Source organism: Babylonia areolata, chromosome 18 (assembly GCF_041734735.1).
Source record: "Babylonia areolata isolate BAREFJ2019XMU chromosome 18, ASM4173473v1, whole genome shotgun sequence".
Classification (NCBI taxonomy): Eukaryota; Metazoa; Mollusca; class Gastropoda; order Neogastropoda; family Buccinidae; genus Babylonia; species Babylonia areolata.
The window spans coordinates 61,068,954-61,084,709 of NC_134893.1; the positions used below are offsets into that span (position 1 = coordinate 61,068,954).

The following is a 15,756-nucleotide window of genomic DNA, read 5'->3' on the forward strand; positions in this document are numbered from 1 at the left end:
TTCAAACCATATTTTTGATTCAGCTTCAGGGGTGAGTTGCTCCCCTGACCCAACACCTCTTCACCCACCCCTAACCAGGGCTCTACCCATATTAGGCTATACCTCATTTGGACCCCAGCTTTTAAGTTTTTTTTATCTTGTCTGCCAGTTGCACCCATGACCCTGTTTGTTTCCATGATTCAGCCCGGCTGGAAGAGATCCAGTGGCTGTACCTTACGTGCGACCTCCCACCTCCACCTCTGTACCCGGATGAGGCAAGGGAGAACATCATCCCCCAGGTGCCCTTTGCCAGCCTGCTGGCCAAGTTCAATGGCAGCTCAGAGAAGGAGTACAAGACGTACAAAGACAACACCCTGAAGACCTTCCAGCTGACTCGCCTGCCTCCTTTCATCATCTGTTACTTCAAGGTGGGACTCTTGGCACACATTTAGTGGCATGTACCAAACTTGACTGTTCACCAGATAAAAGAAACATCTGGAGTGTACTACCATAAGCTTGGATTTTGTTTGGAAAAGAAGCAAAGAAAAAAAGGTGTGGGTCATTTTTTTTTATGATTGTTATCATCATTGTCATGTGTGTTGATCTCTCAAATAGGAAACTTAATCCAAAACACTCCATACAGCTGTGAGCACTTCTCAACATATTGAAGGTGTTACTTCCTGGTCTGTTCTGTTTGTGTGTGTTGTTGTTTTGTTTTCTGTGGTGGTGTATATTAATCATCATTCTGATGAATGTTTTTGGTAAATTTTAATTTCAGTTTTCCCAATCCATCTTTGTGTGTGTGTAAGAAGGGAGGGGAGTGTACAGAGGTAAAGGAGAAATGGGAATTTTCATGTGGCAGGGTTTAGGTTTAGTGTTGGTCATGGGTCATTGACATAGATAGTTTTGAAATGACCCGTTGATGTGGCAGCCAGTCAGTCACTTGATTATTGATTTTTAGTAAAGTCAGTCATGATGAAAGGGATTTTGTAGATTTATCTTATTCTCTGCAAAAAAATCACGATTGCAGTTTCAAACTCTGAAAAATGAAAGAACATAATGGTTACTATTGTTTCTTTGCAGTTCATCATTGAGCAGATGAACATTGTGTTAAAAATAATAAAACTTTATCAAAAATCACAACTTGTGTCGAGCTGGGAAACAAAATGAAGTACATTAACACAATGGCAACGCCAATTGCATATTGTGAACTGTTGTGGGATAAAGTAACAATTTTGCTTTTTACTTTCCCGCCATCTCCTCGATTCAGCTTGATGATGGCTTCAATACATTGATTGATTGATGTGGATACTTCTATAGCGCCTATCCTCGGTCAGAGACCAAGCTCTAAGCGCTTTACATACACGGGGACATTTGCACCACAGGCTGCCTACCTGGGTAGAGCCGACTGACGGCTGCCACTGGGCGCTCATCATTCATTTCCTGTGTCATTCAATCAGATTTCAGACGCACACACATACACACTCAGACAGACATGTAACATTTTACGTGTATGACCGTTTGTTTGTTTTTTATTTACCCCGACATGTAGGCAGCCATACTGCGTTTTCGGGGGTGTGCATGCTGGGTATATTCTTGTTTCCATAACCCACCGAACGCTGACATGGATTACAGGATCTTTAACGTGCGTATTTGATCTTCTGCGTGCGCATACACACGAAGGGGGTTCAGGCACTAGCAGGTCTGCACATATGTTGACCTGGGAGATCGGAAAAATCTCCACCCTTTACCCACCAGGCGCCGTCACCGAGATTCGAACCCAGGACCCTCAGATTGAAAGTCCAGTGCTTTAACCATTCGGCTATTGCACCCGTCAATACATGTAGAACATTTCGCCTTAAGAAAACAAAAAATGCCCCCAGAAAGATTGATTCAGTGTTCAGAACATTTGCAGTCTCTTCCATTCTGCACATACCTGGAGAGTGAATCTGAAAGATTTCTTCAGTGTTCGTGGGCAGCTTACGTGTTTACTTCATTGATGTTATGTAAGAATGTAACCCTTTGAGTAAAATGGAGATCTGATCAAGATACATCCACACTTTTATGTTCATAACCATTTCCATTTTGTCATTTATTCAGCCATACTTTGTTTTCAGGGTATATTCTTGTTTCTATAATCAGACATAGTGACATAGATAACATTACCTTTAAAGCACATTTGATCTTTTCCATGTATACACAAGAATAGAATTACACAGGTTCACACATTATGCTGGCATGGTACTTTAGAAAATTTTAGAAACATTTTGCAACTGTGAAGATTTCCAAAAAGCAGAGGAAAGTGCTTTCATAAAACAACGGTATTAAACCAACGCAAGTGATAGTGACATAGTTGATTTGATGTCTTTCTACTGTACTGCTTTGCTTTTGTTTGTACTGGTTCCTTTGTATTTCCTGGACTGTAATATGGACATTTACTATCCACAGCAGTCAGCATAAATCAATGTATCAGCATTGTAGAATAAAGTTTAGTATTGATTATGTTGTATTTTCTGTTTTCAGAATAACACAGCAAACATACGCGCATAGTCTCTGCATGCCGTTTCTCTCTCTCTGTGTCCCTCTCTGTCTGTCTCTCTCACACACACATAAATATATAGATACAGATAAGTGACACAGCATGTGAAAACCCGGCTAAAGTTGCAGCCAGCTATCCTTAGCTATGCACAAAAATATATCATAATGGTCAAAATAATGAAAATTGAGATTATTACAATATTCGCATCTTTGAAGTCTTATCTTTGCTGTCGGTAAATATTTTAACATAAAACTACCTGGAACTTTTTTTTTTCTTCTTTTTTTTTTAATGTTTCCAGGTGTATGTGCTGTTGGTACTGCTGCACACGTTTGTCACTAAAGTTGCAATGTTCAGTGCATTTGAATCAAGGCTTTTCTGAAATTGTATCAGCTGATGATGTGTTAATAAACTTCATGAATGCATTTAGTAAAAGTTATTTTGAGCTGGAATCTAAAACGGAAGTAAAAAAAATTCATCAGCATTATTGGAAATATTTTTTTTTAAACACGTGTGTGGCCTTTGTCTCTCATTTGAACATTCACTGTTGCCATTGACTGCTCTCTTGTGGCGTTACATCACTCCTTCACTCGCCATTCTTGACTTCGTTTGTGTACAAAGAAAAAATATGAATTTTCCCCTGCTTTTTTCATTTAGAAATTTGTAGTTTACTTAATTTTTAATCTTTTGACATCAATACATGTTCATGATAATTTTTGTTCTTAAGTTAAAAGCAGGCAAATGTAAGTTTTTTTCATGAGCCAGTTTCTCCATTTGTTTTTTTCAGGTACACCAACTGAAAAAAAAACTATGATATATAGATTGGTTCTGTTTTTTGTATGTTAATCTGTGATTTTTAAACTTTCAGAAAGTACATAAATGTCAAAAATGATAATTTATGACTTTAGCCTGGTTTTCGCGTGTTGCGTCACATATGTAGATAGTTAGATACCATTTCACAGACCAGCAAATGTAATGGACAAAGTATAAATTCATTGACACATTTTTTGTGTGGGGGTGGCCTGATGGGGTTGATTTTCCTGACCCATTATTTTTTAAAATGACCCATTGATTTTGTAGTGAATTGGTCAGTTGACCCTTGTGTCCTGAAACAAACCTAAACTCTGGTGTTGTAAGATTTTTTTGTTTGTAATGTTTTTTCATATGCGTGTTTTGTTTCAATTTTCAGAGGTTCACCAAGAACTATTTTGTGTCGGAGAAGAACCCAACCATTGTGAATTTTCCCATCAAGTGAGTATTGCAGTGATAATTGTATAGTTTGCTAGCTAAGCATGTCACTGTTTAAAATGCAGACGTTGAAATAAGTAGCAGTATCACATAGTCAGATTAGAAAAATATACATTGTACTTTATACCTTTATTATTATAGTTTAGCATGAAAATGTATACAGTTAAATACTAAAAAATTGCATGAAAATGCAAGTTATTTGATATTTTCCTGCATCATATGTAGTGGAAGAGATACCTGACCTGGAAACATAGTTTTGTAGTTGTTTTTTTGTTTGTTTGTTAGTTTTTTGCTCCTGCTTTTGTGGGGGGCAGAATTTTGCAACTATGTAACCAGTTCAGTGCCAGTGAATTTTGTAAAAAAAAGATTTGTTTAAGTGCTCTCCCCTTTCCAGGGAATCGTGAGGATTCAGGGTTAATATATATATGTTTTTTAAGTTCTGGTACAAAAACTATAAATGATACAGAAGCAAAGTAAATGTTGTCTTGACGGAAAACAAATTTGGATTCTGAACCGGAGCTTTTTTCCCCTCATTAATTTTTTTAATTGTAGATAAGTATTCAAGTATTTCAAAAATTGATGTTGATAATTTTTGTACACCAAAAAAGTCTTAATTCCACCTCCATAGAATGACATCAGAAAAGCAAACAAACAAAATGCAACTGGAAATAACATGCTTATTGTCAGATTACTCCTGTAGAAGAAAATGAAACCAGATATAAGTTTATGATAACAATCACAACGCTCCTAAACATGTAATTGAATAACTCAACAATGCCCAACAAGGGTTCTGTCAAAATTAAAAGTGAATCATGTTCTCAGAAACTGAAGAGTCAAGCTTTTTATTACACCAAAGAGCCTTCCATGTTTCGAGGGGGTAGCTCTTTGATGATACTTTCTCCTTCCTGGTTGCAAGTGAGCTGATAAAGTGACTGCTGTGCATCAGTTTCTCTACTGTACAAAGGAGTCAGTCAACAAATCAGTGACAAAAAGTGTGAAAAAATAAAATCACAAGATTCCTGTCCACTGTCTGTCAACCCTGGGTTTCATGAAAATTGTGGATGATTGGCTGTTCAATTCCTGCCAGACGAACACTGTGAAAAACAGTTCAGTGAAGTCATGGACACGCCCCTTTGCCACTCCTTTTGTCTGGTCTTCAACCTATCATCTTGCACCACTCCACTCTTCTCCCCCTCTTCTCGGATTACATGAAAGCACTGCACCCTTACTGTCAGTCATTGTCACCTGCTCAAAATTGATGTCTGATTGGACAGATGGACTGGACAAAGTGTTGAACATTGCTGTCAGTTTTGTCACTGTCATTGTCATCAGACCAGTCATCAGACAAACTAGATGCATCTCTCATCGTTATTATCATACATAAGCAAATGCACAGTTGTGTAAATTGGTTGATAGGGACGACTGTGGGAGCTGGACAAAGTTTCCGACATTATTTTTGCACATGACGCAAACACATTCTTCAGGTGTGACCGATGAAGTCCAGTTAGTGGAACATTATTCAGAAGAAAGGGGTCATCCACCTAACATGCTCATTTGATTTGTATGTTTATAATCTAGACACACTAAACGTTCAGATTCTGTTTGTATTCTTTGAACCAGACTCTGATGAAGAAAAGATCGGAATTGATACATGACATCAGTGGACATCTTATAGGCACTATGACAACATATTTTGTTGGACGTCAACTGGTAAAGATTAAAATGTAGTTTATGAGTGTATGTAGTTTTATCATGGACTGTCTCAAGATCATGAAGTCATATAGAAAAAACAACTTCATATAACCTTGTTTAACCTACCTTGCCTCCTGTGGGACATGAGACTTATGTCCCATTTCTGCTCTGTTGAATGCCTATAGGACATGACTCTCACATACAATTTTCATCAGCAATTCACGGTTGATAGTTAGGAAAACAACCTACTTTGTTTCTCCCTGTCTTCTAGAATGTTTCAAGATTGTTTAATATCCCTTGGAAATCCAGTTTTCACTTTGCACACGGTAATGACAAAATTGTTAAAATGTAGGACAGGCAAGGGGGTTAAGTTTGGGAACAGGGGTGTTAAAGGACTTATTTCTTTTGGGGAAAAAAAAAAAGCTTGTGATTTCTTATATGCATATTATAGGCATATCATACATATCTTCCTGTACCTCATGCTGATCTTTGCAATGGTCCAAACTTATTGACAGTACACTTGCTGTGCAGAGACATAGACTTTGGAGAACTGCTGTCACCAGAAATGCGAGCATTGCACAAACACACAACTTATGACCTTGCCGCAAACATTGTGCATGACAGTGAACCAGGGGGTGGACAAGGGGGGACGTACAGGTGTCACGTCCTGCACAAGGTAAACACTGTTGTTGTTTTTAACAGCTAGAAAAGGTGCCTTTGTCTTCTGGAAAGTCCATGCTAATCTTTTCACCTGTTTTGTTCTTTTCTTCTGCCTGGTTTCTTGACTCTCATCATCTTTTTTGTAATTTGTCACGTGGCCTTTTTTTTTTTTTGTCTTTTTTTTTTAATTTGTCAACTTTAGTTTTGTCTGTGCAGAGCTTTGAAATTACCAATATTTTTGGGAAATTCATTACTTTTCATTATGTTTAAAAAGGCATTTAAAGCCCTTAAAACCTTGAAGTATTGCATGTCATTAGGTCCTGTTATTCCCCCAGAAGTTATTTAACATATTTTTATTGCTCTTTCTGGGTATACTTGCTTCTTTTTTTAGCTTTAGTTTTGTTTTGTTTTGTTTGAAAATGGCTTAACTGATATACTCCACCTCTGTCATTACAGCAAAGGCCTGTACTGTCACTGTTTCACCTTAGGGCTGTCTGTTCTTACCTCTCCCCTCTGTGTTTCTTTGCTCTCTCTTTCTGTTTTTCTTTCTGTCTCTCTCTCTGTCTCTTGCACTCTGTTGCTGTCTCTCAAACACACACTAACACCACACCACTACACACTACACACAGCACACATACCACACTACACACATACCACACAGGTCAAAAGAGAAAATAAATGATAAAAAGTTGCTCAGTTTCTCTATTGTCCTCTACATCAGTACATGCAGCATATTTTTTACATGGGAATTTTGTGAGGTTGTTTCAATGTTTTGGGTAGCTGCTTCTTGCAGACTTGGGACATGGAGAGACAGTAGTTGGTAACCAGGGAATTCAAGCCTTTGCTTCAGTTGAAATCTAATGGTTTACCCCTCTTGTTAATTAAGGTCTTGGAGACAGACTGCACCTTTCTGAGCTGTTCTTTTCCCTGCTTTATTAATGACACTTCAGTTTTCTTTCACAGGAAACAATTTACTTCTTTTGTACTTTTTAAAATTTCAACTCCATAGTTAGAGCTTGCTGAAAAGACCTTGTTGTAATGGAGTTGACAGTGATGAAGAATGACAGTAACACTACTGGAGATGAGTTTGTTTTGTTTTCTTGTGTTTGGCACAGTCAGGACATACATATGCTGGTAGTTTGAAAAACAGGTTTGATATTATGCACTCACATTAATGTTGATGCAGTTTTGGAAAATGAAATTTCATAATTATTTTAGATGTGGATATGAGTGGGATGATGTGTGTTGTGTGGCAGGCCACAGGCAAGTGGTATGAGATGCAGGACCTCCATGTGGCTGACATCCTGCCCCAGATGATCACACTGTCCGAGAGTTACATCCAGGTCAGCCCTCTTTCAATAATGATTTGTCCTTTTTGGGGCTAACAGTGTTCAGGTGTGTCTGTCAGAGAATGTGTGTATGATCCGTTTCATGTTTCAGTCTGATTTCTTAGTTATTGGTAGCTGGCATTGTGAGAGAAAACACTTTTTAACTCTGGTACCTCCCAATTTCTCAGTTCTTTCATGGCATGCAGACTTAATGGTATATGATACACAACATCTGAAAAAATATGAGGCAAAAGTTCAGTGAAGTAGCTTTAAGCAGTTTGCTTTACAGAAAGATTGATTCTAATTTTTGCTTAGGTCTGCCACAAAGATATACACATGATTGTAACTGTGAGAGTGCTGAAAAAGTTTAAGTAGGGCTTGTTCTAATCTTGGAAATTGTCTGCGAACCTTCCTTATATTGTTCCAAAAGTTTTTTTCCTGAGTCATCTGTAGGATTCTGTAGAGTTCAGCATAAAATTGATATATTAGTCTCCTCAGTAAAGTGTTGTTCACATTGTGGACTGTGCAGATCTATGAACGGAGGGAGGACATCATCAATCCCTTTTATCAGCCCCCCAGTGCCAGGAAGGCAGCCCAGCAGGAGGCAGGAGAGACAGGGATGGAGGCAGCAGCACAGGACGATAGACAGACTCGGCCTGCTGCTAGTGAGGGCCCTGACCAGACCAGTGAAGATAAGGCAGCATCATGACACAACAGAGACAGTGAAGGCTGTGTGCAAGAGGAGTTGGACAGCTGAAACACACCTGATCTCTCTTGACACGAAACTGGAACCAGGGACAGGTGATGACACCTGACTTCTTTCATCACTGTAAACTACTACATGCCATGAGGCATGTTCATTCATGCTGATGCATACATACATGCATGCAGATACAAACACATAATGCAATGACTTGCTGTACACATGCACTTTCCCACAGAAAGATATTAACTTTTGTTCCATTTTCTGATGCATCTGCAGCTTACTCAGAATGTACTTCATGTCAAAAAAAAAAAAAAAAAATGTTAAAAGGAAAACTTCTCAAACATATAAGTCTTCATGAAAAAATATGTCTTTTGTTTACTATCTCAAACTTTTAAAAACTTTCTCTGTGCTACAAATTTCCTCCCAGGTGCTTTAGGTTGTGTACTAGTATCATTTCAAGTGATGTTCTGAAAACAGGAATGGGATCTGAATGCAATTCTTTGTTGTGAAAATCATTCCTGTTTCAGGGTATTGACAGATACAGTGTACTGTGAGGCATGTCACTAAGCTGGAAGCATGTTTCCAGTGCATCTGTACTTGAGCATTTGTCAGGTTTCATTGATATATGACATTATGTGACTGGTCCAGATGAATAAACAGTTTGAACTTCAATAATGTTCCTGATGTTTGGTAGTTCTCATGGAATGTTCAGTTTGTATGTACACATGCTTATACACATACATGCGCACACACACACGTGTGTGTGTGCACTCATGTACACACACACACTCACACACACACACACACACACATACACACACACACACTCACATGCACACACACACACATACAAACATGCACTCACACAAACACACACACAGAGTGGTGGTGCAGTGGTGGATAAAGCACTCACCTAAAAAAGCTGAGCCATTCTAGGTTGGAACCCTGGACAGACTGAGAATAGATTTTTCTCTCCTTCCAGGTGAGTGTGTCACTTTGTGGGTGTAAGTATATAGGTGGTGGCAGGCTATACGGCCCATGCCGGGAAGCCTATGAACGTCTAAAAAAATGACAAAAATAAATATTTATCATCCATTTTTTCATTTTTGATTGCGTTTGTTTTGTGTAATGTGTGAATGAATTCATGAATGGAAGAAGAAGCGTACCGTAATGCAATACAGTGATCATTATTCAATGGCGGCCGATGTATTTTTTGAGTGCTACGCAATTCATTTCAAGCACACAGTTGAAAAAATCGCTTCTGTTGCTTTCCATTAGTTACTGTTTGAAAAACTGGGTGAAGTGAAAGGCAAAAGTTGAAGGAAAACTTTCATGAGCAGAAAGTTACGTGAATTTTTCAGCTATTTTTCAATGCCTCGTGCAGTTTGAAAATGAAAACAGACCACATAGGTTAATATATGAGCGTTAAGAGGATTTTCTGTTGATTTCAGTGGTACATGTGTATTCAAAACTACAATTTTTAATCCATGAGAAAAATTGCTCCAGCAATTTAAAAGCAGGCTCCTCTCTTCGTGAATTATGTGGGCCCAATCAACATTCGATACAGGAAAGCGGCAGTTCATCAACCACAGAAATGGCTGTTTCTTCAGGAGATTGGAAGTTTCATTGGGAAGATTTCCTTTTTTTCTTTTTTTTTAAACAATGTCATTGGTACTTCTTTGCACAAGATTGCTTTGAAATTCTTCGAATCAGGATTTTGATCAGTGTCAGCAACTGAGCACCTTGGATCTGTTTCATCAGTGTTATCATGACATCATGTATCAATCGGAACACAGTTTATTTTTTTCTGAGTTCAGTGCACAAAAACTATTGATACAGAATGGAAAATGGACATGTTAAGATGGAGACCATGAATTTCCAATACTATTATTTGATTGATTTTTGCTATATTAAGCAAAATATTCTCTGGTTTTAAAACCGGAAATGCTCGATACAGCATTACTATCTTCTGCTACAAACTTTGTGAGTGTTAGGTGTTTACATAAATATGTGTGTTAGAAATTGTAATGTGGTTTCTTTTTCTATAGAAAGAGTGTCCGTTCAACATCACACAAAGTTAGATATATCCAGTTGCATTTAGCATCGAGAACTGTGAAACTAAAAAAAAAAAAAGATTAATATGAACTTCCAGTTTTGATAATCTTGTGTTCACTTGTAAAGTTGCGCAGGTGCTGTGCATGTTTTAACAGAGTTTATCCTACATTTTGAAGAGTAGTCAGAAAATAGAATACAGATATATAGAAAAGGTGGCAATACAAGGGCATCCAGGAGTCATGACCTGGGTGCGGCCCAGCCCCGATAGAGTGTAAGGAGTTAAGAGCCGAAACACTTGACTGAGGGGGGATTCTTCTCTGAAGACCTTGTACTGTCCGGCTCTCCCTAGAGTTTCTTATCAGTGAGACATGGGAAAGCCATTGACTTTCAGGAACAGTCTGAATGACGTTTGGGAAAGACCGAGTGACACTGGGAAAGACTAGACTCTCGGGTTCCGAGGGTTAGCAAGCCCACCTTACCCTTAATCAATTGCTACAATTTGTTCAAAGAAGAGATGCTCCCAGGATTCACCGAAAGGGGGAGAGAATGATGAATCCATTGGCGCCAACAGAATCACGACTGGAAACGGTAAACGGACTACGATTTCAGAACTGTTGGAATTCCCATGTGTCTGTGGGCGGAAATTCTCCACTGAGCGTGGCATGAAGATCCACAGGACCAAAAAGGGTTGTATGAAGAATCTGACGAGTGCTCAGTAACGCACTGCATCAGCAAATAAGACGTCGGAAAACCAAACCACAGTGCCAAGGACATCCACGCTGATGATTCAGACGAATCAGTCGTACAAGATCTTGATGCCAACCGCCAGAAAGTAAACTTGCCACCTGCAAGTGCAAAAACGGAATGGGAAGAGTTGGACCAGAAAATAGTTCGAAAACTTGATGCACTAATAGGAAAGAGCATCTTGGAACACAAGTTAGCCACCTACGGAGATATCGTGTACACAACCAGTCGGGAAACCAATGGAGTGAAAGAACCAAAGACAAGAACACCTCCTCAAAAATCCAGGCGGCAGCGAGAAATGGACAACATCCGAAATGCAAAAAGAAAGCTCAAGGAAAGGATGAAGACAGCTTCAGAATTTGAGAAGCAGGGCCTACAGAAACTTTGGAAAGACCTGAAAGCAAAGCACAGTGCCATCAGTAAAGCAGAATCAGCAAGGAGGAAAAGGAGCGAAAAGAAGAAAACAAAAGACAGCTTCTTCCGAGACTCCTTTCAGGAAACTGTTCGAGCAGCCCAAATCAGGCGCACTCACAGTGGACAAAGAAACACTTGAACAGTACCTCAGGAAAACGTATTCTGATCCGCAAAGCAAGAAACCACTAGATCTCAATCATCCCAGGAAGCCAGAGAAGAATTTCAGCGATAAACCACCAGCCCTTGAGGAAGTACAGAAAATGGTCAAGAAAGCCAAGGCCAAATCATTACCAGGGCCAAACGGAATACCGTATCTGCTTTACAAGAAATGTCCTGAAGTCCTTGAGTGGCTCCACAGAGTGATAAGATCAGCATGGAGGAACCTGAAGATCAGCGACCAGTGAATGATAGCTGATGGCGTGTACATCCCGAAAGAGCAGAATTCAAGTACCATCAGTCAGTTCAGACCAATATCGCTCCTGAATGTTGAAGGGAAAATCTTCTTCTCTGTCATGGCTGCAAGACTGACAAAATACCTCATAAAAGTGAGTACCTGGATGTTTCAGTCCAGAACGGCGGCATCCCAGGAGTTCCTGGCTGTGTAGAACATGCCACAGTGATTTGGGATGCAATCCAAAGAGCAAAGGATGAGAAAAAGAACCTTGACATGGTATGGCTGGATCTGACAAATGCGTACAGGTCAGTTCCTCATGAGGTGATCCAACTGTCTCTCGAGATGCACCATGTACCAACGAACATCAGGGAAATGCTGAAGAAGTACTTCCGTGGCTTCTCAGTGCGGTTCACCACCAAGGAATACACGACAGATTGGATCAATCTGGAAGCGGGCATAGCCATGGGCTGTGCAATTTCTCCAATCCTGTTCGTGCTGACAATGGAAGTGATCTTGAAGGCCTCAATGAAGAGAACGGATCGAGCCGACCTCGGTAACGGATACCAGATACCTCCTTTGAAAGCCTTCACGGATGACACAACAGTCCTTTCAACAAAAGAGGATGACACCCGTGAAATATTGAAGCGGCTGAACGAGCTAGTTACCTCAGCCAGGATGAACTTGAAACCAAAGAAATCATGGAGCCTCTCACTGCGTAAAAGAAAGGTAGCTGAAACGGTCACATTCACTGTAGCCAACCAAGCCATTCCAACGGTGTCAGATGAACCAGTCAAGAGCCTTGGAAAATGGTATGACGAGTCCCTGAAAGACACAAAAAGAGGAAAGGAAACCAAGCAGACAGCAGAAGAAGGCCTGCATATCATAAACCAGTGTGGCCTTCCTGGCAAATACAAAGTGTGGTGCCTACAGTCCATGTTGATACCAAAGCTCCCATGGCCTCTCCTGACATATGATATCAGCTGTAGCACAGTCGAGTCGATTGAGGCAAAGATTAACAAGTACACACGCAAATGGCTTGGTGTCCCACCTGGTCTCACTGACGTGGCACTCTACAGTCGCAAAGCTGAGGCTACCTCTGAAATCCCTTGTCGAAGAATATAAAGTAGGGAAGGCAAGACTTTTCAGCATGCTTGAAGACCCAGGTGACAGTATTGTGAGATCAACCAACCCAAGCTGAAGACTGGCAGAAAATAGAAAGTCAGGGAGACAGTCATTGCAGTGAAAGAAAGCCTTAAGACGAAGGAAATAATAGGACACACCCAAACCAACAGACAAGGCCTGGGATCCACAAAGATGGAATGGTGGTCCAAGGCAAGGGAGAAAGCAAAAGAGACATGATCATACAGGAGATCAAGAAGGAAGAGGATGATAAAAGAGTCCAGACGGCAGTCCAGCAAGGCCAGCAGGGGCAGTGGACAACATGGGAAAATGCACTCCAAAGGAGCCTCTGCTGGAGCGACATGTGGAACATGGCCCCTCTGAGGATCAACTTCATTCTAAGATCCGTGTACGACCTCCTTCCCTCGAATACAAACTTGGTGAAATGGGGGAAAGCAGATGACCCTGCGTGCCCACTCTGCCACGGCAAACAAACAGTGGAACATGTCCTCAGCTCATGCAAATCAGCGTTGAGCCAAGGACGGTACACATAGAGGCACAACCAAGTGCTAAAAGAAATTGCACACATGGTGAGCACTGTCCAAGGAGCACCAACCCCACCAGAAGTTCCAGTAGAGTTCCGCTCGGCAGAAGGCAACAAAATCTGGCCAAGAACAGCATCCAAAGTTTTCAAAGCATGGAAACGTGGGCTGCTTGATGGTGCCGAAGATTGGGAATGCACAGTTGACCTACCAGAGGGTGGGAAACACTCCGAAATCATCAGCAAGAGCGGCATGAGACCTGGCATGGTGCTCCAATCCAAGGCAACGAAACAAGCGATTCTGATTGAGCTCACTGTGCCATACGAAAGCAGAATGGAGGAAGCCCACATCTACAAGACCGAGAAGTATGCTAGTCTAGCCAACAGTCTGAGAGAATCTGGCTTCCAAGCCAAAGTCCTCGCCATAGAGATTGGTGCAAGAGGGTTTGTGGGCGCATCTGCCTACAGCCTCATAAAACAGCTGTCGATTTCTGGCAGAAAGAGGACATGGGCTCTCAAGGCAATGGTCGAGGAGGAATTTCCCTACTCAAACAAGGCGTACACTGGGTCAATGGTTAAACTGTCTGCCAGAAAAGGTGACTCCGTTCTGAAGTGGCAACCACCCTGGAGGCGCGGGTTCGAACCTGCTGAGGACCAGGAAAAAAATAGAAGAAAAGGCGGCAATACAAGGGCCTCCAGGAGTCATGACCTGGGTGCGGCCCGGCCCCCTTGGAGTTAAGGGCCGAAACACTTGACTGATGGGGCTTCTTCTCTGAAGACCTTGTACTGTCCAGCCCTCCCTAGAGTTTCTTATCACTATATATATATATATATATATATATATATATATATATGTATATATATATATATTGTTTGTCCAAACATGCTCTCACATTCCAACAACAACAAGAACACCAATTCATACTAGTAAACGTAGCTGAGGTGATAAACCTATCTTTATAATAATGATAATGTGCATTCGTAAAGCACTCACCCTGCAGCTTCGAGCACATTCAGCAATTCATCAGTTATGAATAAGACACAACATATAATAATAAAAAAGAAGAAATTTTAATATACAAACTTGCTAAAAATACTGTTTGAAAACCAAGGTAACTTTGACAGCCCTACCTCTCGACACAATTGTATCATTGCACACACACACATGGTTCAACTTTTTTTCTTTTTTTCTTTTTTTTTTTATATACTTTAAGCGATATTGGATGTGTAATGTGTCTGTGTTTATGTGTGTATGTGTTTAAAATGGAAATTAGTGGTCAATGTAAAGAAAACTAAAGTGATGATATTTAATTCTACAAACAAGCTAAAGCCTGTTTTTAAGTTTGGTGATGCATGTTTGGATGTTGTCGATTCTTTTAAATATGTTGGCATCGAATTTATTAGAAACGGAACTTTTTACAAAGCTAAAAAAATGATTTATGAACAGTGCCAAAAAGCTATGTTTTCGTTTCTTCGGTCAGCCAGAAATCAAGATTTACCTTTACATATCATTCTGGACATGTACCAGTCTATGATTGTCCCTATTTTGTTGTATGGTGCAGAAATATGGGGTTATGAAAATGTAGATATACTTGAAAAATTAGAATTGAAATGTTTGAAACGCTTGTTCAAGCTGAACAGAAATACAATGACCCAAATTGTCTATGGAGAAACTGGTATTTATCCAATAGCGTGTTAGTGAAAATGAGATTAGTTCGATTTTGGACCAGCTTAGTAATATCAAACATAGAAAAATATTCTGGGAAAATATATTTGATATTACTTGACTTATATCGAAATGGTATTTATTCTTCAAAATGGATGAGTTGTATCAGACAAATTTTAATAGAAGCAGGGTATGACTGTCTTTGGGATGCTCAATTCTTCTTAGAGAGGGAATCTTTCTGCAAGAATGTCAACATTGCTTTGAGAGATAGTTTTCAAAATCTATGGAGACATGCTCAGAAATCGAGTAGTAAATGTTTGTTTTATCGAAATTTCAAAAGTGGATTTGGTAGAGAAAAATATATAAGTCAAATGCCTGATAATTACGTTATCAGCTTCTTCAGATTTCGAAGCAGTAATCATAAGCTGGAAATAGAAACAGGGAGACTCAAAGGCATACCACGAGAGTTACGGCTTTGTAAGGTTTGTAACATGTCTGTGATTGGTGATGAGTTTCATTTTATAATGGAATGTCTCAATTATGATCAGCTACGAAATCGATATGTTCCTAAAAAATATTTGTCTCCAAAATCGGTTTTTAATTTTTGTAATATGCTCAAAGGAGGCAAAAAATCATTTTAGCTGTAAGTAAGATTATTAGATTTGCAAATGTTG

At 39.8% G+C, this 15,756-nt stretch overlaps 1 protein-coding gene across 1 annotated transcript in view; it reads left to right on the forward strand.

Annotated features, from left to right (window-relative positions):
* The window catches only part of LOC143292971 (ubiquitin carboxyl-terminal hydrolase 39-like), a 47,058-nt gene extending 37,808 nt beyond the window's left edge, over positions 1-9,250 (forward strand). Inside the window, exons 10-14 of the mRNA XM_076603698.1 lie at positions 184-407; positions 3,705-3,766; positions 5,987-6,131; positions 7,372-7,458; positions 7,973-9,250. Coding sequence (XP_076459813.1) covers positions 184-407; positions 3,705-3,766; positions 5,987-6,131; positions 7,372-7,458; positions 7,973-8,152 — 698 coding nt within the window. The 3' untranslated portion in view covers positions 8,153-9,250. The remainder of the gene's footprint in view (positions 1-183; positions 408-3,704; positions 3,767-5,986; positions 6,132-7,371; positions 7,459-7,972) is intronic.
* The last annotated feature ends 6,506 nt before the right edge of the window (positions 9,251-15,756 follow it).